Source organism: Drosophila willistoni (genome assembly GCF_018902025.1).
Source record: "Drosophila willistoni isolate 14030-0811.24 chromosome 2L unlocalized genomic scaffold, UCI_dwil_1.1 Seg168, whole genome shotgun sequence".
In the NCBI taxonomy this organism is placed as follows: domain Eukaryota; kingdom Metazoa; phylum Arthropoda; class Insecta; order Diptera; family Drosophilidae; genus Drosophila; species Drosophila willistoni.
In genome coordinates, this window is record NW_025814047.1 from 7149991 (window position 1) to 7177867 (window position 27877).

General features: G+C 37.0%; 2 protein-coding genes across 2 annotated transcripts in view; both read right to left on the reverse strand.

Moving 5' to 3' along the window:
- Nucleotides 1-693: 693 nt before the first annotated feature.
- Nucleotides 694-2929, reverse strand: LOC6652079 (actin-57B). Its single transcript, XM_002074924.4, has 2 exons — nt 2804-2929; nt 694-2077 (listed from the first exon to the last, which is right to left on the reverse strand). Exons 1-2 carry the CDS (start codon nt 2841-2843, stop codon nt 987-989), a joined length of 1131 nt encoding a protein of 376 aa, XP_002074960.1. The 5' UTR covers nt 2844-2929; the 3' UTR covers nt 694-986.
- A 12493-nt stretch (nt 2930-15422) lies between these two features.
- Nucleotides 15423-27877, reverse strand: part of LOC6652078 (retinal homeobox protein Rx) — a 29784-nt gene continuing 17329 nt past the window's right edge. Inside the window, exons 5-6 of the mRNA XM_047009815.1 lie at nt 16455-16620; nt 15423-16386 (exon numbers count right to left, since the gene is read on the reverse strand). Of these exons, the coding sequence (XP_046865771.1) occupies nt 15659-16386; nt 16455-16620 (894 nt within the window). The 3' untranslated portion in view covers nt 15423-15658. The remainder of the gene's footprint in view (nt 16387-16454; nt 16621-27877) is intronic.

Consider the following 27877-nt stretch of genomic DNA (forward strand, 5'->3'; position numbering starts at 1 on the left):
ATGCTTTTGATCTTTTGCTAGTTTTCCCTTTGCGTCATCGTCGTCTTTGGCCTCTTGTTTGGCCTATCGAATTTCCACAAATATTATTCTCTGCTGTGGAATGCCAATGCCTTGAACTAAAAATAGTATGGCCCATAGCAAGCATATTTTAGAAATGCGGGAAAAAGCCAGTTCGAAAATAATTTTGAATACCGAAAAAAAAGCTTAGAATGAAATAATAGGAAATTCGAAACGCATTATCTGGAAGAATTGAGAAAGCTTACTCGATAACTGAGGCCAAAAATAGAATTTTAGGCAAAATGCGGAAATTGATCGAAGAAGAAGACGAGGCGAGGCATGTGTCGAAAGCTCATATCCTGTGCGGGAGCTTAGAAAGCTCTGTAGGTGGACCTCTTTGAGGTCAATCCCCCAGCCCCAATTGTAACCCTTTTGTATTAAGTTTAAAATCTAAAAAATCGTTTTTATTTATAAATAATTATAAATTGTTTTAATTAAAATTACAATCAAATGATTATTTTGCAGTTATGTTGTGTAGTCAATAGACCCCATTGCCCTATTGATCAGATATTCTTTGTACAAAATCATAATCTGTGGCTGGTGGATAGTAAAACAATCAAATGGCATGATCAACATTGATGATGGAAACGCAAACACGCGAAGTACTACATATGTATCTATAGAGAGACAAGTGAATGATGGTTTGGTATGGGGTTCGGGTTTGGATTCGTTTTTTATCATTTACATTTACATAGATAGTGTTTTGTTTTGTTTTGTTTTGTTGTTTGTTTCAGTCAGTAAAAAAATAATAATTATTAATCTGGATGACATTCAAAAACATTCAAATGGGCGGGCATCTCTGATGTTGGTGATGTTGTTGTGCACTCGGAAGAGCCACAGCACAGACCACCAGCAGAAGTAGAAACAAAAGATGGTGGCCAGGGCTATGGATTGAGAGCTGGAGATGATTGTCTGTGTCAAGTGGATGCTTAGAAGCACTTGCGGTGGACAATGCCAGGGCCGGACTCGTCGTATTCCTCCTTGGAGATCCACATCTGCTGGAAGGTAGACAGGGAAGCCAAGATGGAACCACCGATCCAGACGGAGTATTTGCGCTCTGGGGGAGCAATGATCTTGATCTTGATGGTTGAGGGAGCCAGGGAGGTGATTTCCTTCTGCATACGATCGGCAATACCGGGGTACATGGTGGTGCCACCAGACATGACAATGTTGGCATACAGATCCTTACGGATATCCACATCGCACTTCATGATGGAGTTGTAGACGGTCTCGTGGATACCGCAAGATTCCATTCCCAAGAAGGAAGGCTGGAACAGGGATTCTGGGCAACGGAAACGCTCGTTACCGATGGTGATCACCTGACCGTCGGGAAGTTCATAAGACTTCTCCAGGGAGGTGGAGGCAGCAGCGGTGGCCATCTCCTGCTCGAAGTCGAGGGCAACATAGCACAACTTCTCCTTGATGTCACGAACGATTTCACGCTCAGCGGTGGTGGTGAAAGAGTAGCCACGCTCGGTGAGGATCTTCATCAGGTAGTCGGTCAAATCGCGACCAGCCAAGTCCAGACGGAGGATGGCGTGGGGAAGGGCATAACCTTCATAGATTGGGACGGTGTGGGAGACACCATCTCCGGAATCCAGAACGATACCGGTGGTACGACCGGAAGCGTACAGGGAGAGCACAGCCTGGATGGCGACGTACATGGCTGGGGAGTTGAAGGTCTCAAACATGATCTGGGTCATCTTCTCACGGTTAGCCTTGGGGTTCAGGGGGGCTTCAGTCAACAAGACTGGGTGCTCCTCGGGGGCAACACGCAACTCGTTGTAGAAGGTGTGATGCCAGATCTTCTCCATATCATCCCAGTTGGTGATGATACCGTGCTCAATGGGGTATTTCAGGGTGAGGATACCACGCTTGGACTGGGCCTCATCACCGACATAGGAGTCCTTCTGACCCATACCGACCATCACACCCTGGTGGCGTGGACGACCGACAATGGAGGGGAAGACGGCACGGGGTGCGTCATCACCGGCGAAACCGGCCTTGCACATACCGGAGCCTAAAAATCACAAAGAAAGAGACGGCCATTATAGGGGGCGAAACCAAAAAAATGGGTCTGTCTAGCGTTTTCTTGAATGAAAATTTGCAAAGAATTCGAAAAGTGACGTCGAATGAATCATGGCAGCAGGAACGCCACATAAAATTTGTCACATTTCCCTAATGAAATGTGTCGAATAGATTTTTAATTGGATTCATGCTAATTTCCGCAATTAGTAAATTGCAGCAAAAGTTGTTGGAGATTGGTATGAAATGTGAATACCATGACATTTGATGAGATTTTCATGTGTGGGAACACTTTTTCGATAACGAATTCGATGATTTATATTCCGTTAGGAATAGAGAGAGAATGAGTTTTTTTTGGGAACACTTTTTCGATGTCAAATTTGATGATTTGTATTCCATTTGGAATCGAGAGGGATCTTTTGTGCTACTTTTTAGTATTTTTGATATTTATTCGTGGAATTCAAAAGAATTCTGAAGATTTGGCACTCTGTAGTATATTGAAGTTCCTTAAATATTCCGTAGAATTGAGAAATGATTTCAATTTTGATTGAGAATTTTCAAAATGGAATATTTTCCATTGAGTATTTCACTTTTTTGCACTTTTGCACTACTACTAAGAGTGTTTTTTTTGTTTATTTTGTAGTATCCTTTTGCAATTTTCGTATAATCCAAGTTAAGATTTCCTTCAATGGAAGGAGTGAGGATGGAGGGGGATACGCACCATTGTCTACGACCAAAGCAGCAACCTCATCGTCACACATTTTGTTTGAGTTTTGTTTGTTTTACGGCACCACGGGTGAATAGAAATCAAGAATTACGACAATGTGTACGCTTTGGAACACAACTGACTGACTAAATTATCGCCGCGTTGGTACTCGGATTTTATACCGCAAACGAAATGTCTTCTTGGTCCAAAAGAAACTCAACGCCCCCCCACCGCAAGCAACAGCGGCAGCAGCAGCAGCAGCCACAGCCCCTACACCAACACATAGGCATTCCAATGGATGCTGCTGCGCATCTTTTGCCGCCCCCGTCTCTCAGAATCGCCTCCATCAGCAGCAGGCAGCATCGTTTCTTCGGCCGACTACTACTAAAAATAGATCCTTAGCATAAGAGAGGGAGGGGGGGCCTTTGGAAAATTTAGCGAGCTAGAACGAGAGAGCGGCAGAAGCAGCGCCAACCGAGAGCAGTTCGGCATGATCGAGCGTGCTGAACGCGATCGTGAGCAATGCCCGAAGATGAAAAAAGTGCCGTATAAGGCAAGACGGCGCCTCCAGCATCTGCTCATCTCTCTCTCTATCCTTCTGACCCATTCCATCTCTCTTTCTCACGCTCTCCTTCCTACTCTGTCTCTGTCTTGCTATGCTAATATGTATGCGGGTGTGCGTGAGCAATATTCCGTTTTCATTTCGTTTTTAGGTCGTGGGGGATTTTGAAAATTCATTTATTTCTTTTTAGCTGCCTCTATTCTTGATCTCACATAGACATATAGGATAGATATACATATGTATATGTGTGTATATGTGTGTATTCATATACATTTTGTTTGTTTGTTGCCTTTATTTTTGTTGTAGCCTTCTATTTTTCATCGGCGTTTTCATAACTTTCGTGTTTTTCATGTGTCGTAATAAATTCATTTGCTATTTTCGATATTTCTTTTCGCATCGTTTCACAAAATATGCGCGCCCTGGCAGCCTTTTGCACCTTTCCTTTTCTCCCTCTCCTGCCATAGGCAACCATCTCTATTTTTGGTCATATTTCCCACTACTCTCTCTCTCTCTCCCTCTCACACAGACAGTTCCTTTTGACCGGCCCACGCCCCATGTAATGAGCATAATTTAACTAATTGTTTGTTTACAACACTTCTTACATCGTTTCAAGAATGCCAAATGCAATGCACAATGCAATGCACTTGTTCCTTTCCATGTCCCGTTACCCGCTGAAAATGCATAGTGGAATGGAATAGTGGAACGAGCGGGTTGGAGGAATTCATTTTTTTCGTTTATGCTTTGCAGGGATGCTTTGTGCTCTCATTTAATTTGGTTCTCGAGACTATTTTGTGCCGTTTGGAATATTTTATTTTTAGCCCCCACAACTAAGTGGGGCATGTTTACGTTCTATGGCATAATCGGTGCGACCAACACACAATATACACAAGATAGGTATTTACGCATAGGATTCTGCATATCTATTGATGGTGGAGACATGGTTGGAGATCATGGCAAATGACTAATCTATGAAAATGGAATTGGATTTGGAATTTGCAACAACCAATTCCAAGATAATTGATCAACAGATACATATCTATGTATGTATGCACGTTTGTCTATGCATCATCCAAACACACATCGGATACGCATATATACATATGTACATAATATATCGATGTATGTAGTTCTGGACTATTTTTAAGTATTTCCAGATGCTATATTTATATCAGATGGCAACTAGTTTGCACCATCAGCTAGATTTCCCAAACAATTTCTATCCCGTTTTTTCAAAATTAAATCAACTCAATATTCCATTAAATTATTAATTAACTTTTTTACTCCTTCACTTTTATTATCACTATAATAAATTAATCCTTAATATCCTTCCACCTAATAACTATGAGTTACCTAATGGAGAAATAATAGTAATAGCATACTTTTGGAAAATTTGAAATCGATCTCTTATTAAGCTAATTTACTTATAATTTACAAAAATATGTGAACATGTCTTCCCTCTTCCAAAATTTGAAAATATATGTATGCTTAAGTAAATATTAAAACTTAGGGTCAACAAATATTTTTCTATATCTAAGCAATTCTTTAGGTTTTTAGTAGAACTAGGAAAAACGTTACTACTAGTAAAACAGATTTAAGTCCAATACCCAAAAAAAAAATCAATATGAGTGTATGAAGAATGTGATACTTGATAAGCAAACTTAATACCAACTAACTCAATAACTCAAACAGTTTTTAAATGGCCTTAAATTTGACTAAGTCAAACGAACACTGAAACTGCATTATGTGAGACAAATTTGAAAGACAACCTTTGTAGGAAATGATCCTAATATCTATCTCTATTATATTGTCTTGCCTTACAAAAATAACAAGTGCATTTATAGATTTGGCAATGCCATTTAAAACTGGCATATAATGTGGAACAAGTATCTGGCCACGATCTTTCATGTCAAAACACCATTAAGCAGATTCCTAATAACTCTTCGTTTTCGACTGATAAAACAAATAAATAAGTTGATAATTTTAGGACCATCCAAACTCTACACATCAGAACAAAATAAATGTTTTGCAACTAGCTTAAACCTATAATTCTACTGTTCTCAAGTTCCGAAAACCCAGACGTAGATAATATAAGTATCACTGAAAGGTATAGATACATCAAGAAAATGCATAGAATCTTGAATGTGTATTATTGCTCCTATTTTGGAATTTGACAAACATCGGACTTGGCTTAGTCTTCGGTTAGTTATCTGGTTCGTTATAATGTATCCTAAATTTACGTAATGGGAAATTTTTCTTTTTTCACTGCCGCAAATGAGCAATGTTTAGTTTCCGAGTTCATGATCCATAGAGATTAATGCTGGGAAGTGCAATTCTCTAATTCCTGATTTGCTTAAAAGTCTGTCATTTGGAAGGTATTTACGGTGCCAGGTTGTGTATCTCTGGAATGTTATGATTCAGAAAGATCCGCTAGACAATTGTAGTCCCAATGTTTAGTTTTGGGGCACAACTGGATGATGCATCGTTTCCGTGTCGTAAACACGGATCTCCACCACAAGCTCAATTTGGCTACGGTTGGGGGAAGTGTCTTCTAAATGAGCCCCTATCCGATGCTGTTATGCTGTCAAGTAATATTAAATAAAATTATGATAATTATTTAAAACTCATCAATCAAGTCAAGCCATATAGAAAAGAAACAAATATATAAGCAGTCGATTAATTTACAATTGTATAAACTTTAAAAGTTTGAAAGTTTAATCCGTTTAATTTAGTTTAATTTAGTTTAATCCGAATCGGCCTTGTCATCACGTTTATGAAGATAACATCACGTTTTGCTATCATTCTATGCTTTGCTTACTTCTTGGCACAAACTTGTATACCCAAAATGTGAGGGTATATTTTTGGCGTCCTAAAAATATATTTGCCAAATAGAATTTGTCAGGCGTCAAAAGGTTTCAGGAAAAGCTTCATTCTTTTCAGCATTTCCGAATAAAAATAATGGCATCTTTCAACTGCAGTAAAATAATGAGATATCAGGTGTCCAAAAATGACAAAACTACGACATCACATACAAAAAAGTAAGATTTGTAAAGGAAACATTTGCCAATTAAGTGATTTTATTGGTGTCAGAAATATATGGCTTATATTGTACACGAAGTTAATATAGATTACTTAAATAACGCTAATAGATAATGTCTCCCAGATATACTTTGAAACTAAGTCGGAAACTCAAGCCACAAAGTATTACATTTGCTTATATTCGATATACTTAAGATGTTTTATTTTATCAATTGAAGGAATACTTTTCAAGAAAAGCATAGCCGGATTTGTATTATCTTCCGACACAATATTTGATTTTGAATAACCCATATCACCGAATTCGAGATTAGCACTAAGCGATTTTTTTTAAGTCCTTCGGGACCTTCTCCTGCGTGTGTAAAGCTCTAATTTGTTAGAAATGAAATAATATAAAATGATAGATATATTTAATTAATAATAATTAATAAAAGGGTTTTGAGACTATGCACCCATATGACAAAATGGTATATTAAAACGACCAAAATGTATGGAACATTTAGAAGGAAGCTTTGCCGATTCAATGAGGTAATACCTACATATATGTATATAGTTTTCGATCCTCGAGTCTACCATCTCTTGTGCAATCGTTAGTAAGCCTGGCATATTGATTGCATATTGTAATACATTGGTATTTATTAAAATCGAACTAAAAATAGCCAAGTTGTTCGTTATCACTAGATCGGCCGTAATACCACATTGTTCTTAATACTAATTAGATATTAGACAGAATCTAGTATCCATTTATTTAAAACAGTTTAAGATGTCGTTGAGTTTTTTTGATCTTCAGGAGGACTAGATATATTGGTATCTATTTGAGGAGACTGACAGGGCCAAGCGAAAACCACACCTAACCTCTTAAATTTAGACTCTTTCGAATCCTTGAGAGCCATTGGATTCAAAATGGACAATGATATTAGCGCTTTTTCAATTAGGATATGACTACAAATGACTAATCTATCAGTTCCCTACTTAGCGACGAAACCGAAATTTACCTTTTAAGAAAAAACTGCTCCTGACATTTAAGACGCCCTAAAGCCAAAAACTTTAATCATCGCTACAATGAAACATGGCTTTAAAAATGTTATAGTGTGGGGTTGTTTGTCCTGGTTTAAAGTCAATTTTTTCTAATATCTGACAAGATGGGAGCAGCTACAGGGAGCAACTACAGGGTCCTGGAAAATATTATGTTACTATCAACAGAATAACGACGTATGTAAAACGTAACTCAAAAATTTTAAAAACTTGGTTAGAGGTCAATAAAGTGGACATTCTCGCTTAGCCCAGTGAGTCTCCTGATAGTGCAGATAAAATAGTTTCTAATTAATATTTTGGTCCGACTTGTTTGAGAGGATTCCATAGAATACGTCCATTGACCTTTCTGTTTGTCGATTTGTTTAATGTATGTATAAAAAGCAACATTTATTGGTTACACATTTTTCCCATAATAAATATTTATACCTAAATGCATTAGGTCCATGAGTGGATTCGCTTCCTAAATGAGCAATCAAATTGTCGTTGCTTGCACACAAAAAAAAAAGAAAGAATAAAGAAAATAATGCTGCTCTTTATGATGGCCGAAGGGCAAATTGACGTTTGGCTTTGCCGTTTGACAAATCAAAACTTTGTCGTTCCAATGAAAATAAAAGCCAATTGCAAATAGATTATATATAAATGGCTAAATCAAAATTTAATAAAAACCCAGTGAAATGTGATGTCGCCCCCCTAGCATCGTCTTGCGGATCGTGCAGGTCGGTGAAAGTCGTTGCGGGCCAAAGGAATTTTAATAATGAGCCACGTATCCTGGCAGCATTTGGAATTCTGTTGTTTTAGTGCACGTGCACCAATTGCCAACACTAAAGGGATTCATTTGTGTGAATTACCCAATGCCAGATGCCCAAAAACTTGGGAACTGCTATCGTCCCCCCCCAAAACTCAAACCGAATCCCAAAACCAAAACCAAACCCAATCCCTTCCCGAATGTGCCTAAACAAACAGCGAACAGTGAGTCGAAGCGAGTTGAGTTCTGTTGAAACGAGACGAGACGAGGTCGAGGCTGGGAATCACCGAAAACAAATTGCAATTGAGCCCTGTAAAAGGACATGGTTTGGGCTTTGGGGGTTGGGCAACCTTTGGCGTTTGAGTTTGAATTTTGGGTGGGTGACAAAGTGGCCACCACATAAGAGACCGAGAGAGAGAGAGACGCGATGCGCATTTGACAGCTCAAGCGGAATGCACACAGTCGCCGACAACGTGGTGATAAAGGAGGCAGTGTAGTAGTAGTAGTAATAGTAGGAGGAGAAGAAGGACGAGGACGAACACAGGCACAGGGTGATAGCCATGGCAACAAGCCATGATGATGGCTCTGGTACTGACCCACCCCCCTGCGGCGGTTTAAATGCTTTGGATTCTCATGAATTTGCGGAATTTTTATTAAGTTGCCAATTTGCCAGACGACCAAGGGAGAGACACTGAGTCCATCAAAGTGAACAACAATATTTCCCCTATGAGTTAATTTCAAATTAGTTATTGGATTTCCTTGCCACCGTGTGAAACAAACAATGCCAATTGATGAAGTGTCCCTCCAAGCGACCTCAAACAATCGAAAGGGTTAACCGCAATTATCCCCTAAATAGACCTAATCGCCTGATGATTTGTTTAGCGCATTAACACTTCATGGCCATCAGAGTGACCGATGTCCAGATTCCTGGATTCCGGAGCCGCAGCAGCTGCGGCGGCGGCATCTGCATTCTTTATTGTGGCTCGTGTTTATCATAGAAATGCCACTTGGCAGCCCATTTCAATCGTAAATAGCATCGATAAGTAAATCAGGTCATCCCAAATGTCTATATAACACTCGATTTTCAATCTGATGCGATTGTGTTAATGGCTGGACAGGGCTGGGCAAGGGGAGGGGGCGAATGCATTCATATTCATTGATTTGTGTTTTCTAAATGTCTAAAGGGAAAATAGAAAACACTTTTTAGGGTTTCGAGTGCATCGGTTTGAATATATTTATAGCCACAAAAAAAAAAAAAATAGAAGAAAGATACACACAATTGAGCGGAATAGAAAACCTGGAGAGGAAATCTTTCAACTGATAGAACGAACCAGTGGAAGGCCGATAATATACATACATATATCCAAAACTATGTATATACGCTTTGATATCTATACCATTCGAAATTGGGTGGATGTCTGCCAATAGAACACAATATAATGTTATGCCAAGAAGCACAAGAAGAGAGAAACGAAACAGAGACGAAGTTTGTATACCCTTTAGAGTTGAGTTGATGATTTGATTTTTAAAGTTGTTTATTGTAATGAAATTAACCAAGCGTTTTCTGTGGGGATTTCTTTTATAAAATAGTTAAAATTACACAGGCCGACATGATTTTTGGTGACGTTAGCTTGAGAGGTGTTCTTAACTAATTCGGGTACGCTGATTCTGACTGCATACTCTGTTTTTGTTCATCACATCCAGATTTTGTGAAATTACGGTATCTAGGGTTGGAAAATAGGCAACCAAACAAATCGTAGAAATTCTTGTTAAAAAATAATAGCTGTTAGCCAACTTTACTAATAAACAATTTGTTAAATGCTTACAATTTCAATAATTCTTTTAGTTTACGAAGAAATTTTGGCTAATTTCGCTTCTAATAAGCTGTATAATTCCTTTTTAATGATGCTCTTTTTAAGTTTCTTTAAAAAATATTCGAAAATTATTTTGGTATTATGAACTTCTTGTTAGTAGGAATTTAAAAAATTGCAGAGAGGGAGAAATTTTATTCAATTTATTATTATTATTATTTTAAATTAAATATAATACTATATTTTATACAAAAATTCTTGGAATTTAGAATGGGTAAAATTTTAATATTTTAAAATATTTTCCTTTAGCAAAAATGTAAAAATTTATTTTGAACTCAAAGATTTTTCAACTGGTAAAAGTTAAAAGAAATCTTCAGCAATTACTGAAGAGTTATTTTAAATAGAAGCCAAATCTAAAACCGAGTTTTTAATATGTAAATTTTAAATATATAAATTTAAAGTATATTATAATTATGGGATTTCCGATTACTAATAATCCGAGTTTAGATAAAATTAAACCAGTTTAATTTGAGTATTCCCTAAAAAAACAAAAATTTTTGTTTTTAATTTCGAATTTTTAAATAGAATTTTATTTAATTTTTCTGTAGTTAATCTACCTATTCAGAAGGGCATAAAGAAAGAAGGGCACAGCAAAAAATTTGGAAAAGTGTATTTTTAAAATAAAATTTCTCCAGGCTTAGGTTTTCCAAAAACATTATATCCTATTTAAAAATGTATAAAATTGTTAAGATATTTTTTTTTAAATATCGCAAGAAAATCGTAAAACATAATTTACGGAGACATGAAGAATAATTAATATTTTGTAAGTATTCCAAAAGTTTCTTGTTTTAATTATTATGAATTTCAATCATTTACTTTGATAATTCGATGCTTCTGTTGTCTAAATCGGGTGTCTATATACACATATGTTTATATTAATATATATATCCGATCTGTATTACCTATACAAAATAATATAACAACAAAAAGTGACGCGGACATTTATGGTGTGCGCTAAAACAGATTTCTATTCGTACAGTTTGCAACACACACCCACACACACCCAAACACACACACCTACACTGCTGGGCAGGCAAAACAACAAAATCGGAACAAGTATCTGAAAGAATCAGAAAATGTTGTTCAATATATATGAATTTTATTTTTAACATTGTTATTTTATACATATACATACACAAAAGAGAAAAGCCAACGTCGGCAGCAGCAGCGGCAGCAGGAGGAAAATCAAGAAAAGCAAAAAGTAAAGATATAAAATAAAAACGAAGGAGAAAAACAGAAATACCGCCAACGCTTTCATCATCGACCAAACGGTCGCAATCAGCTGTGTGTCGTCAATGTGCCACATACATACATATATGCATATATATCTAGATACATATCTCTCGATGTGGATGTGGATGTGGATAAGGATCGGTTATGGCAAGGGGGACGGGTGAACGGTTAGTTGATAAAGATATTTTTTCATATTAATTTTTCAATTGCTCTCTTATAGAGATGATGTGCTCTTGTACATCGAGATGATAGGGAAAATCGGAAGATTTGTTGGTTGCTTCCGCTGCCTTGGACCCAATCGTGGCCATGAGATTGCTTGGTCTTGGACTCGGTGGTTCTTTTATTTCTTTTTTGACAATATCTATTTATAGTCCGCCCCTCTCACACATCGGTCTGTCTTCCATTGAGTGCACACACTTGTTGTGTCGCCGTCTGGTGTTCATGATGCTAATGATGCCAACGATGATGATGATCATGATGTGGATGTGGATGTGACTGTGGATGATGATGTCCAAAAATCCCCATGTTCTTTTGCAAAATAATCATTTAGGAATTTTAATTCGACTTCTTTTCGTCTCTGTGCGCCTCTGTCAAGTTCAATTCACTTGGACTTTGACTTGCAATTGTATTTCCGACTCATCGTTTCTTATGGCTCAGTGTTTTCTCTTCAGCACTATTCTCCTTATATGGCATATGCCTGGCACTTTCCCACCACACAATTGTTTATTTCTTTTGTATATTTTTATAGATGATTCATATGACCCTCTTGAATGACGATGCTCCTCCTTGTAGCCCTTACCCACCTCTCTCTCTCTCGCCGCTCAATCATCGGCTTGACTCATTTGCAGTTGGTGGAAAGCCAATAGTGTCTGCGTCTTTGGTCAGGTGCACTTCCTCATAGAGCAGTGCAAGATTTGTTAAATGTAAACTTTGTGAGATTTGAATTTGATTTTAAAAACTTAAAATTTTAGCGGTGGCAAAAGCTTTCGAAAAGTTTTCACAGAATTATCTATAGATGGCGCAATTTCTTAGTGGCGCCACCTTTATTATCAGATAATGTTAAGTTTACAGTGCTCGCAAATGATGCTGTTAATTCACATTTACGTTACTTTATTTGAAAATTTGGATAATTTCTTGTTGTTTCTGAGATGAATTGTGAAGAAGATAATAAAAAAGTTGGTACAACAAGTTGGTACAACTTTTTTACATATGAAGTTCAGGAGAAATTTAATTGCTGCGATCATGTAATATTGACAATAATCTATTGAATTATCTAGCTCAAAATCAATTTGGAAAACAATAAAAATAAGTTCATTGTCGGCATAGCGCTATTTCGATAACTACCAAGATCTTTCGTCAGCAAACTTCGCTAACCACTCTAAAATTGTATGACTATGCCATACAAGAATTATATAAACAGTGTCGGACAAAAGTTTGAAACATTTTTTAACCTTAAATTCTGAATTTATGCGAATTTTATATAATGTTAGTGAAAAGTTTTGATATTTTAATTTATAGTGTTAAACTGAACATTCTATTGAGATGATGTACCGTAAATTTTGTGAGCGTATCTTTAATGGTTTTTCTTTAAATGGGTTTTGATAAAAACCCCCCAAAATTTGGACCTGGCAAAAAAAAAACACATATTTAAATTTTTTTAAATTTATCGTACACCTTCGAATTTAATCATTGTCCAAGTCTGGATAGATTTTAAATATACTTAAAAACAAAAAAAAAAATTATCGGGTCCTAAGAAAAAGTTTTAGATTAGATTATTAAAACGTAGCCAAACTGTTTACCAAAAATTTTCATTTTGGCCCCAGGATCCAATTTGGAGCCAATTGAAAAACTCAATTTTGTATGCATTTTTATGGTGTCCCTGCTTGGCGTCATTTTACGCCACTAACTTATTCGAAAGTAGTGAACTACGAAAGATAGTGATAGTCTATTTATTTTTTATCCGATTTTGATAAACAATATCTCATTCGACGGGAAATTTAAGGTCATACATTTTATATGTCTCAAATTTTGCCGCCACTGTATGTATGTATGTATAATTTTTTTTGAACTCAGTTTTGAAAATTAAAAAAATGATAGGCAAGACATTGGTATAAAAAATTCAAACTAACGTGGCCTGTCCATTCAAGAGATTGAAATAAAATATGTCAATAAAAAGCATTCTAATAGGAAGTTGAACAGATCCTTCTCTAAGTACTTTCAACAGTATTAAAACCTTTTGAAAATTGTCATTTCCAAGGCTGTGAAGAAAATAAAAAATAGTAAATGTATCTTTTTAGATTTATAAATGTCTTTAAAAATTTAACCCTAACAAAAATTAGATTTCAACACAAAATGAAGAAAGTAAGTCGTCTCGCCGACTTAGGTATACCATACACCAGTAAAGCAAATATTTCAACTTTATTAAATTAATGCATTTTCACATTCATTTTACAAGCATATCTTATTGTTAGTATCTCGCTCACTCAATCATACGAGCACCCTAGCGCCCCCACCAGCCAACGGCCAACTCCGGCCTTATGGAAAAACGTTTATATGCATAACTCGACTGTTTTTTGTCCGATTTTGATCAAATTTGGTATTTTGCATAAGGTAAAAAAATACGGGAGATAATCAAGTTTTTCAAATTACGGGGGCGGAAAAGGGTGTGGCAAAATTTTTATGCATACGAAATGTGTGCATTTCCTAAGCGAATATACATACCAAATATGGTGTCTCTAGCTGAAATAGTTTTTGAGATAAACGCTTTTTTTAAATTGCGGGGGCGGAAAGGGGCGTGGCAAAAATTTGAAAGAAACTTGATCACTCTACATACTACACGAGTCTACATACCAAATTTGGTGGCTCTAGCTCTTACAGTCTCCGAGATCTAGGTGTTCATACGGACAGACGGACGGACGGACGGACGGACGGACGGACAGACGGACATGGCTAGATCGACTCGGTTGTTGATCCTGATCAAGAATATATATACTTTGTGGGGTCGGAGATGCTTCCTTCTGCCTGTTACATACATTTTGGCGACTTTAATATACCATTTCACCCTATGGGTGTATGGTATAATTAAGCAACAATTATAAATTTTAAAAGTGAATTTTTGTAAATCTAAGGTGAAATCATGTATACTCGAAGGAACTCATAAGCTTTGAAGAATTAAACTTTTGTGAATTTTTGGATAAACAATCCTAAGAAATATTCGACGTTATTATATAGCAAAAATAATTTTGTCCTGGTTCAAGATAGTTGTGGCTGTTAGTTACATTTCCATGTCCTGATCTATTTAGTGTTGCGTTATTACCAGATGTAACTGATCCCTCCAAAACCAGCTAGGACAAACACATTTTTCATGGGCATTTCCCGTTTTAGAGTCGGTCTATATATAATAATATATAAAAACGCAATGAACATTATAAACGAGACATCAATTTGGTTATCATCATCTAGTTTTGTGGCTGGAAAAAGGGTTCCGTTCCCACAGTTGGAACCCAGTTAGTTCCCGTTGCAATTTCCCCAGTGAATTAATTCCGTTTTACATATGAACTAGTGGTAAGATTTTCATTCAGATATTTTGCGTGTGATAAGCGATGTAATGTAATAATTGGCCAGCAATTATCATGGCAAGGGACAGAGTACTTTGTCCTGAGCTAGGACCCGAGCAAGGACTCTGAATCGAGCTTGGACTCAGAGTGCAACTAAAACTAACCCTCGGCTTGAGTTTTAATTGCTCACTGTATTAATCAATTATAATTTATTCATTAGTTGATTCGATTTTGAGAACCAATTCCAGCTTATTTCGTTTCTTTGTTTTGTCATTGACAATTATGTGAATTGTTTGTTGTACATTTAGTCCTTTTTAATTGCATTTAATTGCCACTTGTCAGCATTTTCCTTATGCTTCTCTCTCTCCCCCTGGTTTTGCTTATTAATCAAGTCATTAATGAGATTTTGACAGGTCGAGCAGGCAGATCAATTGAGGCAGATAAACCGCAGTGAGTTATTTTTATTGATTAAGTCCCTTTGGGTCATAGACCAAAAAAAAAAGAGAATGAAAAAACTTGAGCTAAAACTTGTTTATATTTATTTTTGTGCTAAATATGTTTTTTTTTAGGATTTTCTTTTTGTTTTGTCTGTTCTGTTGTTGTGGTTTTTCTTTTAACAAACTTCTTACATAGTGTTTAGTTTCTGTTCTTGTTAATTTTAACATTAAATTTTCTTGTTTTTAATTTATTCTGTTTGATTATCCAATATAAATTAGGGAGCTTACAACATTAAATTCGCTAAACTGAAAGACAGTGTGAAACATAGTTCTCTTCGGGAGGGGGTGGGAGTTAAGGGTGATAATTAATCTGAGGGGTGAGGGGTGAGGTCCTTAATTAAACCATGGATACAAGTCCCTTATTGAGATTATCTAGATGCTCCTTGGCCTTGATGCGCAATGTGGCTATGGAATTGCTACGCATATCCGTCGGCTGGCTGGCACTCGGAGGCGGCGGACTATCCCGGCCCACATCGAGCAGCTCAATGTTGGCACTGGCCGCACATTTGTCCAGGCTTCCGGCATTGTTGGTGCTGCTGTTGCTGTCCAAGTCGCTGCAATCGCGTGCCTCGCCATTGGAGTCGGCATTGCAAATGCTGAGATTCTGCGGTGACATGCAGACGTCTGGACCGCCGCTGCTGCTGCACTCCAAGGACGAGGATGAGGACGAAGTCGACGTTGTGGATGTTGTGGTTATTGCGGGCTGTGGCAGACTATTGCTGGGATTGGGCGTGGCATTGGTCAGGGGGGTCACTCCGGCATGATGATGCGGCGAGCCCAGCGATGTGGCGTGCGGTGACATGCGTGACAAGTGCGGTGAGAGATGCGACAAGGGCACTACAGCATGATGCGAATGCGAATGGGGATGGGAATGGGGCGGTGGGGGTGGCGGCGGAGGTGGTTGGGGATGTCCTCCATGCCCACTCGGCGGCGGCGGCGGTGGTGGTCCATGTCCATGATGATGACCCATGGCTGCCAGACTACTCATGGTCAATTGGGCAGGTGCCAGGCTTAAAGGCGGCGTCAAATAGCTCGGATAAACGGTCTGAGGATGCGACAGAAATCCTAAGGAGAAAAGGGATTCTTTTTTGGATTAGTTTCAAAAGTATGCCCATTAAAGTATTCTATCCTACCTGGCAGGGCACTCAGCAACGGCGGCGATAGCCACGGATCCACAGGCAATCCGGAAGCTCCACAGCCCAAGCGATGCGGCAATTGGGTAAAGTGAGTCAATCCCAGACGCAGGCTTTCCGATTTCTCCTGGCGACGCCATTTGGCGCGGCGATTTTGGAACCAGACCTGAAACGAATCACAAATTTATTCATTAGAAATAGTCAAATGAAAGAAGTAGCACTAATTTAATGAAGCTTATGAGATGAGAAGATTCCAACCATAAACCGAGTCATCTTAATAAAAAGACAGAAAGAGATGGCCCAAGTCCTTCTTTTTTTGCGCCAACAAAGAGCCAAACGAAAGAGAAAGAGGGAGATATGTAAGTATTAAGAAAGCAAAATGGCGGACAAGGGAAAATTGTTAATGAAAACACAAATGGGATCCACACACACACACACAGATAACTTGAAAAAGGGAGCTGTGGGGGAAGAAGGAAGAGGGGCGATACAAGTTCCACCATTCAACGATGTCAAAGTTAGAAGGAAATAAAATAAAATTCAATTAGTTGCCGTTGCTCTAATTAGCATTACCGTAACAATGAAAGTGTATTAGTGTCTGTCTGACTGTCTCTCTGTCTGTGTGTTGTCTCACTGTGTGTGTGTCTAATTAGAGCCAAAAGCAAAAGAGAGAGAGAGAGAGCGAGAGCGAGCGAGAATGCCAAAACGAAGGAGCGAGCCAAAAGCTTGGGCACGAGTGAGACAGAGAGAGGAAGAACTGTTTTCGATTTCCGCCTAGGTCCACAGTGGGTGGATAAGTTGGGGAGGGGGAGAGAGAATCGGGGAGGTTTGGCCTCTGGCACTGGCCTTAGCCTCTGCCTCTGCCTCTGCCGCTGTCTCTGCCTCTGCTTCTGCCGCTGTTCTGCTTCCAACTCTGCTTTGCTCAAAGTAATTAAATGCAATTTGCGCAAATTAATAAGAAATTATTTCTGATGGAAATTTCATTTCCATTATGTTGTTGTTGTTGTTGTTGCCGTTGCTGTTATTTTTGCTGCCTGCCCACGGCCAAATAAACGAGTAGCTATAATTCCTACTCCACGTACAATATACACGAATATAAAATGTATATATAGCTATAAATTCATGTATTTCATACAGTCTCTCCTTCTCTTTCTCTTTCTACCTCCTTGCCACGACTTAATTAGGCATAATGATGCATAAAATTATTTACTTATGATTTGCAAAACTTGTTTTTCCTACAAATCTAACTATAAAGAATTTTTGAATATCAACATTTAAGGAAAAGAAATTAGTCAATTAACTCTATAAGTCTCTTTGACTAGCTTTGACTAGCTAATCCATAAACAAATTCACTAAATTAAACTGTCTTGAATAACCAATACTAAAAAACTATTAGTAATTTCTTAAGAATAAGTTAAAGCGTCAATTAAAAAGCTATGAAAATGTGAAATCCTGAAGATGCTATATATATGTATGTTCCATAGTAGCAGGTTGTTATAAAATATTTCTAAATGTGACTTAAATTCTTTAAAAAAATACTAATTACATTTTTCATATAAATATTTTTCTTCAATACTTAAAGCGTATATCTAAAAAGATATTTTAAAGAATTTGTAACAATTAACCATATTAAACCATTTGCTTCCTAATTTCCACCAATTCTAAAAAAAAAAAAATAAAAAACAAATGAAATTGTTTAAAAAAGTTTCTCTAGTTTTTTTTAGATTACTGTTTTTTCTTCGATTCTTAGCGGATTTTGAGGTTTGGGAAAAATTAAAAACTTAAATCTAGAACTAGAAAATGGTTTCGGGTGGTGACGGATCAGAAAGTTAAGATTTTTGATCATTTTTGAAGAGGCATTTTGAGTATGAGGACTATTACGAAGATTCTTACAGTTTGGCCAAAAGACATGAGAAAAAAGTAAAATAAAAATTTATTAGAAATAACGATATTTCGACTGAATTGTTATTGTAAGCCATATCTTCTTAAAATTCTGAATTCAGTTTTCTTTTCTTTGTATATGTATACTATAATATACATACTATACTAATATATACTATTACGTATAACATTTCCGAACACAAAAACTTACGACTTCCAATTTTATATCTTTTTTTTTTCAAAATTTTCGTTTTTATGGTGCTGTACAACATGAAGTATTATTGGCGACCTTTGTCATTTGTTAGTGTCTTCATCATAAGTAAAATTCATGTAAAGATAAAAACTAATATTCAAATACGATTCTGCCAAGTTTTTTCAATCCTTTATTGGCATCAATTCTAAAACTAAGTTTTATGTGATAAAAAATAAAGTTCATAGAATGTTTAAACAAACTAAATGCAAACTTATGTCTTATTTCTCAGTTGTTTCAAGAATAAATTGTAACCACTTAATTCGCTTTCCCTTTCACTTTAATTGCCGTTTCATCAGAAATGTCTCAAAAGTATTTCAATATTATTTGATTACTTAATTGAACGGAAATGCAATATTTTTTTCTGGCTTACCGCAAATAGCATACTAAATATAGATGATAAACATCTAGATTAACTTGTAATAAGAGAAAGCTATACATACATAGAAGTGGACAATTCCACTTGACTAATTAAAAAGAAAACTAAGTACATATTTTAAACTATTGATTACTGCTTCGAAAGTCTGTTCTGGTTAACATATAAACTTATATCGCAATATATGAATAACAAAATAGGTTAAGCTGATTTCTAAAAGACCAAAAAATCATTCCATCTATTGTAAGTGTCTCTCCAAATTGTATTCATTATATTTTAAGGATACATTCCAAGTGATTTTCAAATAACTAAGAGATAATGAACGATTGTGTGCAATCACTTGTTCATTCCGATTTAATGGCATAAGAAAATTGTTGTTCAAATCGGTCAATTTCTGGCCAGTTACTCATTTAATAGTCCATTCCTCTTTGCAGCTAACAAAAAAGCCATTTAGAAAGTCTAATTTCCTGTCTCTCAAATCAGTCTAGAGAAAATAAATTAAAGTTGGCTGCTTTAGGCCACATTTTAAGCCAACTCTCACACAGACACACACGCACACACACACAAAGACATTAGCTGGATAAGTGGGAGGAGAACTGGGATGGCTTGACGGCTGAAGCCTCGTCTCTCTTGGCTGTTATAATTTGAGTTTGTGCTTCTTCATTTTAATTAAATCATCAAAATCAATTTTGTAATTTCCATTCATGGCGCGCCATTATGAAAATCCCCAAACGCACACACACACAAATACATTGCGTGAAAGAGAAAGAATATATTGCTATCCAGCCCATCCAAGGGGATGGCGCACGCCCACCAACCAGCCACCCAGCCATCCTCCCAGTCATCATCATCATCATCAACATCAAGCCAACAAGAGTTGGGAAAATTGTCTGCTTTCATCTTTGGCTGTTGATGTTGGGGAGCAACCAGCCACCCGCCTCTCTCCCTCCAACCACCCATGATTCTGTTATATTCTCCACAAGTTCTGGACCAAAACTGAATGAATTTTCCACCCCGTGGACACACAAACACAGCCAGAGAGAGAGGCAGAGAGAGAAAGAAAGAAAGAGAGTGAGTGAGAGGGAAACAAGGGGAGAGGGGGGCATCCCCATTTTCAGCCATTTTCAATTTTGATACATTCTGCTCCGGCCTGGCCTGGCCTGGCCTGGCATCCTCTTCTGCCTTATTGAGACTGCCTGCGGCATTTAGCATTCATGTGGGACACGCGACTCACCACAAGGTTCAGGCACCCAACCAACCCATTTACCCACCTCGATTCCCCATTTCGCATACCCCGCCCCCCCTAACCCTTGTCAATCCAACCACTTTTCAACTTTAATCTTTTTCATAAACTTCACATTGGCAGCAAACAACAATTTGTTGCCCCTTCTATACACCACCGAAAACCTGGCTAGGACATCATTGCATTCTCTTCTCCTCCCTGCTCTTTGCCTCTCTTCTCTCGCTCCCTCTCTCTCTTTCTCCTTCTCACTTGTGGATACATTTTCCTTGCCGTCTTCTTTAATTTTGTTCGCAGCAAAGTTTTGCCATTTTATTGGAAAACTTCTGCCGCAAAGTGTCGTTGCCCAAAAAGAGAGGGAGAGAGAGAGAAAGAGCGAGCGGAAAAACGAGTAGAGGAAAAATGAAAATAAAAGAGCGAACAACAAGCCAGCATACAAGGCGTATACGCAATTTGGCTTGTATGCAGAAAACACACTCACCCACAAAGTCTCTCTCTCTCTCTCTCTCTCTCGTTCTATCTTTATCACTCTGTAGCTCTCTCTCTCGCTTTTCTCCCCCTCTGTGTGAGTGTGTGTGGGGCAGAAATTGCTTTTCGAATGTTTCTGACAGTTTTGCAAATTGGAAAATTGACTTTTAACACACAAGAGCTCAGCAGCTTAATAAAACTGTTTGCAACTTCTGGGATGAATGTTCGTTGTGGGTGTGGCAAGAGGGGGGTAAGAAAGGGGCGGGTGGAGATATTACGATATTACAGAAGAGGAAATGGTTATTGTTGTTGCATTCATATATACTTCCGTTCTAAATTTGGTAGCTCACTCGAATTTTGTGGTAACTATATAGAATCTAGCTCTAGAAATCAGACAATTACATTGCACATAAGTACATGACGAAAGGGAAATATATAGGCGGCAGTTAGGGACGAGGAGAACGAGGAGGGCATAATCGGTATCCCTTCTCTATTATTATTATTCCAACATTTTCATTTGTCATGCAATTCAATCAATTTGATTGAAAATTGCACTTTGTGAGCTCGTTGCGATAAGCAATTTAATTGCCTGGAAAAGAAAAATTGACTCGACACACATACATATATAGCAATGAACCATATAATTAGAGGCAGAGAGAAGGAAACAGAGAGAGAGGGACCCTGCAGGACAACCCATTGCGCTCAAGGATATTGATAGCGGCGCCTAAAGTAATAACCAAAATGCAGTTTCAGTCTGAGAAACGAGTCAAATTCGGTTCACATTTCTACAGTTCCCTTTCTACATTTCGTCCTGTTCCTCGTGTGGAAGCTTTAATTCAATTAAAAAATCCTCAAACCCCCGAAAAGCAAAAACGAATTTCGCGAAACCCTAATTATGTATATGGCTGAACCGAACTCAGTTCGTAGCAAACACACAGAGCCTGTCATAATTTGCTTCGATTTTGTCGTCGAACAAAGCCACAGCATGGAGTCCTTTTTCCCCCTCTCTCTCTCTCTCTCTCATGCTCTCTGCCTCTCACTGTCGTTTTATGTTATTTAGTTTTATGACATGTTTGTTCTTTGTTGGCTTTTAGTTCCGGTAGGTAGCCTACCTAAGCTCAGACCTCAATAAATACATATAAAAAAGAAAAATACCGAAGAAGGCATCCTGTTTCGTTTGCCTTCGGAGGAATAATTCTGAGGCGAACAAAAGATCCCTTTTGAGGCAAGATGTTTTAATTAGTTTAAAAGCCGACAAGCATATTAATTTACACGGCAACTGACTACTACTTAACCAGCTCTAATCAAGAGTCTAAGTTGTTTAAAATATACCTTGAAATATCTTAGCCCATTTTGAACCTCTGTTCGACTTTTCAAACAATCGATTCCGTCGATAGAATTCTCTCTTACTTCAGATTTGGATTCCTTGGATTCTAAGGAACACGAACTATTAAGTTCGAGATGATCAGAAAATAACTGCAATGAGTATTTTAGAAAAAATTTACCATAATTTTGTTTACCAAGAAAATAGTTCTGTTAAAACCTAAAAAGTTCTAAATTCTACTTTTCATGCCTCTGTTCTGAATCAAGAAGTGACCTAAATACATCCATAACCCTCAAATCGTATGAGAAGGACTTCATATTCATACTATTTGCGTCTATAATAAATGTCTAAAACTGACAAAAATTTTGTTACAAAATGAAAACTTTTGTATTTATTTAGATAAACAGAATGCAAGGAATATAATGAGCCGAGAAAAAAATTCCTACACCCTAACCCTATTGAATCCCTATCCCTAAGTAACCCCAATATCGTCGCTATCTCCCAATTCTTTAAAGAAATAAACCTATACCACCTATTGTAAAATATTACCCAAACTCATGTAAATATAAGTTAACAAAAGAAATGTAAATAATTATTAATTATACTGTATATACATATTTTATAACTAGCTTAAGACCATAGAAGTTATAGCTAGCACATAGATTAGAGGTAATTTATAATTATCTACTAATCATAGTCTAAATAAATAAATAGATAAATAGAGAAAAAACATACAGCTAAATATATGTTTCTTAGGTTTTTTTATACCCTTGCAAAAAGGGTATATTAATTTTGGTCAAAAGTGTGCAACGCATAGAAGGAAGCATTTCCGACCATATAAAGTATATATATTCTTGATCAGCACCACGAGACGAGTTCAAATAGCCATGTCCGTACGTCCGTCCGTCCGTCTGGATTAACGCAAACTCCTCCTAGACCGTTGAAGCTACAGAGCTGAAATTTTGCATGTAGGCTTGTATATACTGCAGGCGTTGTATATCTCGGGTTCAGCCGGATCGGATCACTAACAGTGACTTTTCTTAATAACTTCGTTTTTTTCTGAGCTATTGTCGTGAAATTTAATATTGGTGAGTTAATTACACATATAAACGACTGTGCCAAATTTAATCAAGATCGGGTGACTATATCATATAGCTCCCATAGGAACGATCTGTGGAAAACAGTGACTTTGATCAATATCTTCGTTTTTTCCTATGCTAAGATTGTAGGCCGTTCTTTCGGAAACATTAGCCTTTTTAGCTTAAACGTTTTCCACTTTGATGGCTATAGGTAAGAAAAGAGTTACCAAAAATGTTGCAAGGGTATACAAACTTTGACGCGGTCGAAGTTAGCCCCGGCCCTCTGGTTTTTAAATGACTTCGACTTCGAACAAATGAGTTAAATAAACGAGATGTAGCTAATGTTATTCGAGTAACTCGTTGACAATCGAAAGAGCCTAAAGTTCTGGCTAGCAGTACGAAGTGTCTTGGAGTCTTTTAACGGCCATGTTAAGTCTTGTGGAACTTGATCAGTGACTCAATGCTGGCGAAAGTGACTTACATATAGTTTTTCATTTCCATTTGCCCTTTTGAATACATCCACCTATTCGTAAGGTCTGTAAGAAGTTCCCATTGTGTAAACTAGGCTAACCTTTGATTTGCTTATAATTACAGTTTAGTTGGCTGTAATCGAAAGCGTGGCACACGACTTTGCCAATCACAGACTAAGTGTAACGCCTCAAATGTCATCATGCGAAACGCCAAGGTGGTATTTGACCCGCTCTCCAGCCCACACTCCCCCTAAATAAGAGGCAACCAACCAAACACCCAGTCGATCAAAAGGTTGTCTCAAATTTCCCAGTGATTTCAATTGGAAATGACTTACGAGAAACACAGAGTGAGAGAACGAGAGAGGGGGAAGAGAAAGGTTTGCTGATTGTTTGTTAGGGCGTGTTTGCTCTTTGCCACGTGGCACCCTGTATTTAATTAGCTATTTATTTACTTGCCGACAGCCGGAGACGGAGCCAGTGCCAGAGCCAACCGAGCGGAGCAACATTGAGCGCACGCACAGTTAATAAGCAGTTAAATCGGACAACAAAGGACGACAAATACGTATATATACCCAAAGGTAAGGTAAATAAACAAGGATAGTTCTATTTCGAAGAGGGTTGCGGGGGTTGAGGTTGCAACTGTCGCACGATTTGGATTCTGATTCAACTGTTAGCTTCTGGCTTTTCTTTTGTTCTCTCACACATTTTCAGTTGACGCATTTTTAATTTGCAACAGAGAATGGCAGTGGGCGGGGAAGGAGGGCAGTTGCTGTGAGGGGTTGTGGCAGTTGCCACGCTGATTACTCGCACAATTTGAATAATTTCTTATGACAAATATAAATTAGTTGTGTTCATAGTTTTCCTTCACGTTTTTCCTTTTGTATTGCATATATTAAAACTTTTTCTCGGATAACTTAATTATAATTTGCGTGCCAGAAGAAATTGTTTAGGTGATTAATTAGCACATCATAAAAAGTAACCCAGTCGAAAAAACAAAACCCAAGGAAAAGAAATTGTTAAGTGTTTATTTTTTGTTATAATTTTATGTGATTACCAATTTGAATGGCAATAAAACGCATAAAACCAATTAGCAGGCAACAGAAATTAATTAAAAGCGGAAACTAAAGGACAAAGCCCCCCTTCTTCTCCCACTCCCCCAATTCCCAACCGCTCTACCCTTTTTCCCACAAATATTTATATATATAGAAATATAATGTATGAATTGATTATAAGCCGCTTCTGTCTGTGGCTTGACATAATTAGCGTATTGTGTGTGTGTGTGTGAGTGAGTGTGGGGGGAATCCCCATTTGCTTCTCTCTCTCTCTCTCACCCCTCAAGTGGCTTCTCATCATTGTCAAAAAAAAACGTAAGCATTTATATAAAGCTGATTAAGTCAAATTTAACGATATCGTGCACATGATTTCTGGTGCTGGAGCTCTTGTTATACCTGTCCTTATTGAAAATTTCCTTTTGATTGGCTCTGAGTCATGTTTGTTTTTGTTTCGGTTCTTGTTGATATTTTCTGGTTTTCTGGGTAGGTCGAAATTGAAATTTTTGTATGTCGTTCTGCTAATTTGACAACTTAAGCTCAGGCCTCATTTAAACTGACACACACACGACCAACCAACAAAAAAATCAATCTGTGGGAAATACCAATAAAAATGTTCACTTATACGTTTGTACACTGAGAGAAATATCAATAAAATGACAATTGAATTGGTATTTGAAGAATTTTCATATCTTTCTTGCTTTTCAAAGTGGACTAAAAATCTTATCAAGAATAAATCAAGTTTAACTACTTGGATTTCTATACATAATATAAAAATAAATAATTAAAGTTGCCTAAGAATTAGATAAACACTGTAAATATCTCTAAATATATATTTATTTGCGATTAAGGCAGTAATAATTTGGCTCCTAATCCTAATAAATACCAAATAATTAAATCACTTTATAAATGAAGTAAGCCGTCTCGCCGACTTAGGTATACCATACACCAACAAATATTTAAAGTTTATATTAAAAAATTTACGTACTTAAAAAAAAGTTCTGTTCGCATGCTAATACGCATATCTCACTATTTCGCTCACCCAAGCATATGGACACACTAGCGCCGCCAACGGCCAACTCCGGCCTTATGGAAAAACATTTATACGCATAACTTGGCTATTTTTTGTCCGATAAAATTTTTGTTTTTGGTGCTGGATATTAATATCCAATTTAAGTGTGCCAAATTTGATTGCATAAGGTAGAAAAATACGGGAGATAATCGAGTTTTTTCAAATTACGGAGGCGAAAAGAGGCGTGGAAAAATCTTTATACATACATAATGTGCGCATTTACTAAGCAAATATACATACCAAATTTTGTGTCTCTAGCTAGAATAGTTTTTAAGAAAAACGCTTTTTTTAAATTGCAGGGGCGGAAAGTGGCGCGGCAAAAATTTGAAATAAACTTGATCACTTTACATACTACACGAGTCTACATACCATTGGAAGTTCTTTATACTACTAAAAAGACAATTCCATTTAAAAACTCAAATTAGTTTTGCTTGCAATTGAAAGTTTTGTAGTTTTGCCTTTCCAATTTAATTAAGTGGCTTTTTTAATGATTGTAATTACTAACATAATTTCCTATTTCACTGGTTTAAAAGCAATGTTTTATTGATGGAGTAAAATTGGATTCATAGATTCAAATTCCTTCTTAAACTTATATTTTATGAACTACACGAATATACATATGCGAAAGTTCAGAGTTTGATTGATTTTTATACAAACAATTCAGTATCCTTTTACTTCTTCTATTTGAGAAAAACAAGCTTAATATACATTCAATTAATTTTTGTTTTCACATGTTTTTCATAAAGGTGAAAATATTTCATTTATTGATTTGAATAGATTCATGCATCTCTCTATTTTGGAGCAAACCGTTTTTGACGTCATCAAATTAAAAATAAATTTAATTAAATTTTATTTTATTTCTGTATATTTTATATTTATATTTTATTGTACCCCAGTTCGAAGCAGTTTCAATAATACAAACTTTTTAAACTATTTCGATGGAATCTACTTGAAGTTTATATATATATATGTATATCGGCGAGTTGAGGATTTCAGGGATTCCTGAATCGTTGTTTCCAGTTTGAATTTCATTAGTAAAAGAGGCTGAACTCTCTCAACCGCACACTGAGTCACACTCGACGACAGCCTATACTGTCATCGCACATATCTAGTGTTAAACAGTTCTACATCAGTCATGTTATTCATTACTCAACACTGGCCAATTCGCCTTAAAAGTAGGCACACAATTCAAATTATTATAAATGCCTAATTCAATCTCCGACACGGTCATCCTGACAAATTACACGTCATCGTGTAGCAGGAATATAAACCACTTCTCCGACATATATATATCCAGACCTAAACGAATCCCATATCAGAATGGATTGAAAAGTTTTTTTTTCGGACCCAAATTGTAATTTCATATTTAAGGTTTTAAAATTAAAATATCTAATTGTAAGCAAAAATAGATTAGATTTTCATTTATTGTAATTTTCAGCAATTTTTAAATTCTGTGCCAATTTAATTTTGAATGGGAAACCAATTTAAGATAATTCTGAACAACGCTTAAAATGATTATTACACAATCTTCTGGCCATTAAAAAAAGGGAAATATAAAAATAAACATAAAAAAATCGGTGGAAACAATTTTCTGCCTAATTCAATACTTGTAAACTGTAAAATCAAAATCCAAGCACCCTTGACATCTGACACACAAAGGACATGGCAAGTGCCATAATGCAATAATAAAGACAGAGACAGAGCGACAGCAAGAGAGAGAGTGAGAGAGAGAGAGAGACTCGCCCAAGAGGATTTCGTGATGCCTTTTGACTTTTGGAACACGAATGAACAGATGTGCAACTCATTACAAAGCATTTAGGCGTTGAAATTGAATAATATTCATAATTTCATCTACTACATAAGCAACAATCAACCCACCATGAATCGTTGAGGGTTGAGGTCGCTGGGGGTGAGGACGTTTGCCAACCCCCTCGGCCTACGCCCACTTTTGCATTTCACGCACTTGACATTTCGAGTGGCGAATCTCTTTCCCGCAAGGACCGAACAGCTGTTTCCTTTCGTTGCATTTCTCAGCGAGATGATGGCCAAGGATGTCGGCAAAGACAGAGTAATTTACCATAGCAAAATAAGAAATAATTTCATTGTTATGCGCTTGATTACATTTAGATCATATTTTGTTACAATTTAAGCCGAAAACTCCTCGAGACGAGGATAGAGAGAGGGAGTAAAGTCCAGGAGCTGGGGGACATGCTCTGC